The 1,331-nt window shown below is 47.7% G+C and overlaps 1 protein-coding gene across 1 annotated transcript in view; it reads right to left on the minus strand.

Annotated features, from left to right (window-relative positions):
- The window catches only part of LOC107571609 (kinesin-like protein KIF20A), a gene marked incomplete at its 5' end in the record, with an annotated part of 11,813 nt that overhangs the window by 6,542 nt on the left and 3,940 nt on the right, over positions 1-1,331 (minus strand). The window contains 4 exons of the mRNA XM_016257938.1: positions 181-272; positions 347-596; positions 685-787; positions 870-1,026. Coding sequence (XP_016113424.1) covers positions 181-272; positions 347-596; positions 685-787; positions 870-1,026 — 602 coding nt within the window. The remainder of the gene's footprint in view (positions 1-180; positions 273-346; positions 597-684; positions 788-869; positions 1,027-1,331) is intronic.

Genomic DNA, 1,331 nt, shown 5'->3' on the forward strand with positions numbered 1-1,331 from the left:
TTTTTTAAAGTCTTCACACTGGTTCGCATTCAAGAACTTGTGTCAGGTTCATCTCTTCCTATGCTTTCACTTCTTCTCTAAACCACTGGATGATCGTTACTTGTGTTCCTCATTTGCTAGTCCCTTTGATAAGAGTGATAATGAGTAAGTGTTGAGGTCCACAGAAGCAGAAGCACTGACCCGCTGGCCCTCCTGCAGTTTGCGCTCAGCTGTGGTGGTCAGGGTTCCTGTGGTGCCCGTCACTGGCAGGTTCTCCTGGAGACGCTTCAGTTCTGAACGAGAGTGTGGATTTAGTTGTAGAAAAATGATCTCGGAATCGGTTATTTCTCCTCCTTTTCCACCTTACCCAGAGTTTTCAGGCGCAGTTCTGTGTGTTTCAGGTCCAGCTCAGCTCTGCACTGCTCCAGCTCGGCTTTACACTGCGTCAGCTCCACGCTCTCGTGATCCGCGTCTCGCTTGTGTGTGGAAGCCAAGCGCCGGGAGCGCCGTGGACCGCTGACGTCACTCAGAGGCGGGAAAATGGGAGCCGGGGCGATGTGACCCTCTTCGTTCTCCTTCAGAGCTGCTGCAAGCTCTCGGATCTCTTCGTCTCGCTCCTTCAAGACAAGAGTAAAACCATCAACAACTCAGCCAGGAATGGTCAGAGTTATTATAGATCATCGTCATTGCTCTAACATCACGGACCTCTAGCTCCTGGCTGTAATATTTCTTCAGGCTGCTCTTCAAGTTGTTGAGTTTGTTCTCGCATCTCTTCTCCATCAGATCCCTCTCGGTTTCCAGCGTCTCGCTGCACAAGGAAAGAACTTAAAACATCCAAATGTACCACAACATCTTACTCCTCTTGATCCACAGAAGCGCTGTAGAGGTACCTGAAGTCCTCCTGCATGCGGCTGATGACCTCCATCATCTCAGCGCAGACCTGCTCTCGAACCGTGGCCTCCAGCTCCTCTTTCTCCTGCCGCTGACGCAGCACTTCACGCTTCAGAACGTCGATGGCCTTCAGCAGCGCCTGCCCAACATGCAGAAAACAGCGCAGTTACAGATAAACATCTTTACGCTGTCAGACCAATAAAGTGTCCGAGACATTCACATGAAAAATAGTCATCAACAGAACGGACTACATGTAAACTGGATTCCATAATCCACAAATTACATTAAAATACTCCTAATCAGATTACAGTTACTTTATTGATTAGATGCACACAATAGCAATACATTTAGAATAGATTCTCCCCAATTATTCATCTTTCAAATGTTGCTTTCTAAAATATCCTACTGCTTACAGCACACTCAGAAAGTCTGTCAGTTTTGTGGACATTCACACAGAGACC

Source organism: Sinocyclocheilus grahami, unplaced genomic scaffold (genome assembly GCF_001515645.1).
Source record: "Sinocyclocheilus grahami isolate Dianchi unplaced genomic scaffold, SAMN03320097.WGS_v1.1 scaffold1621.1, whole genome shotgun sequence".
Classification (NCBI taxonomy): Eukaryota; Metazoa; Chordata; class Actinopteri; order Cypriniformes; family Cyprinidae; genus Sinocyclocheilus; species Sinocyclocheilus grahami.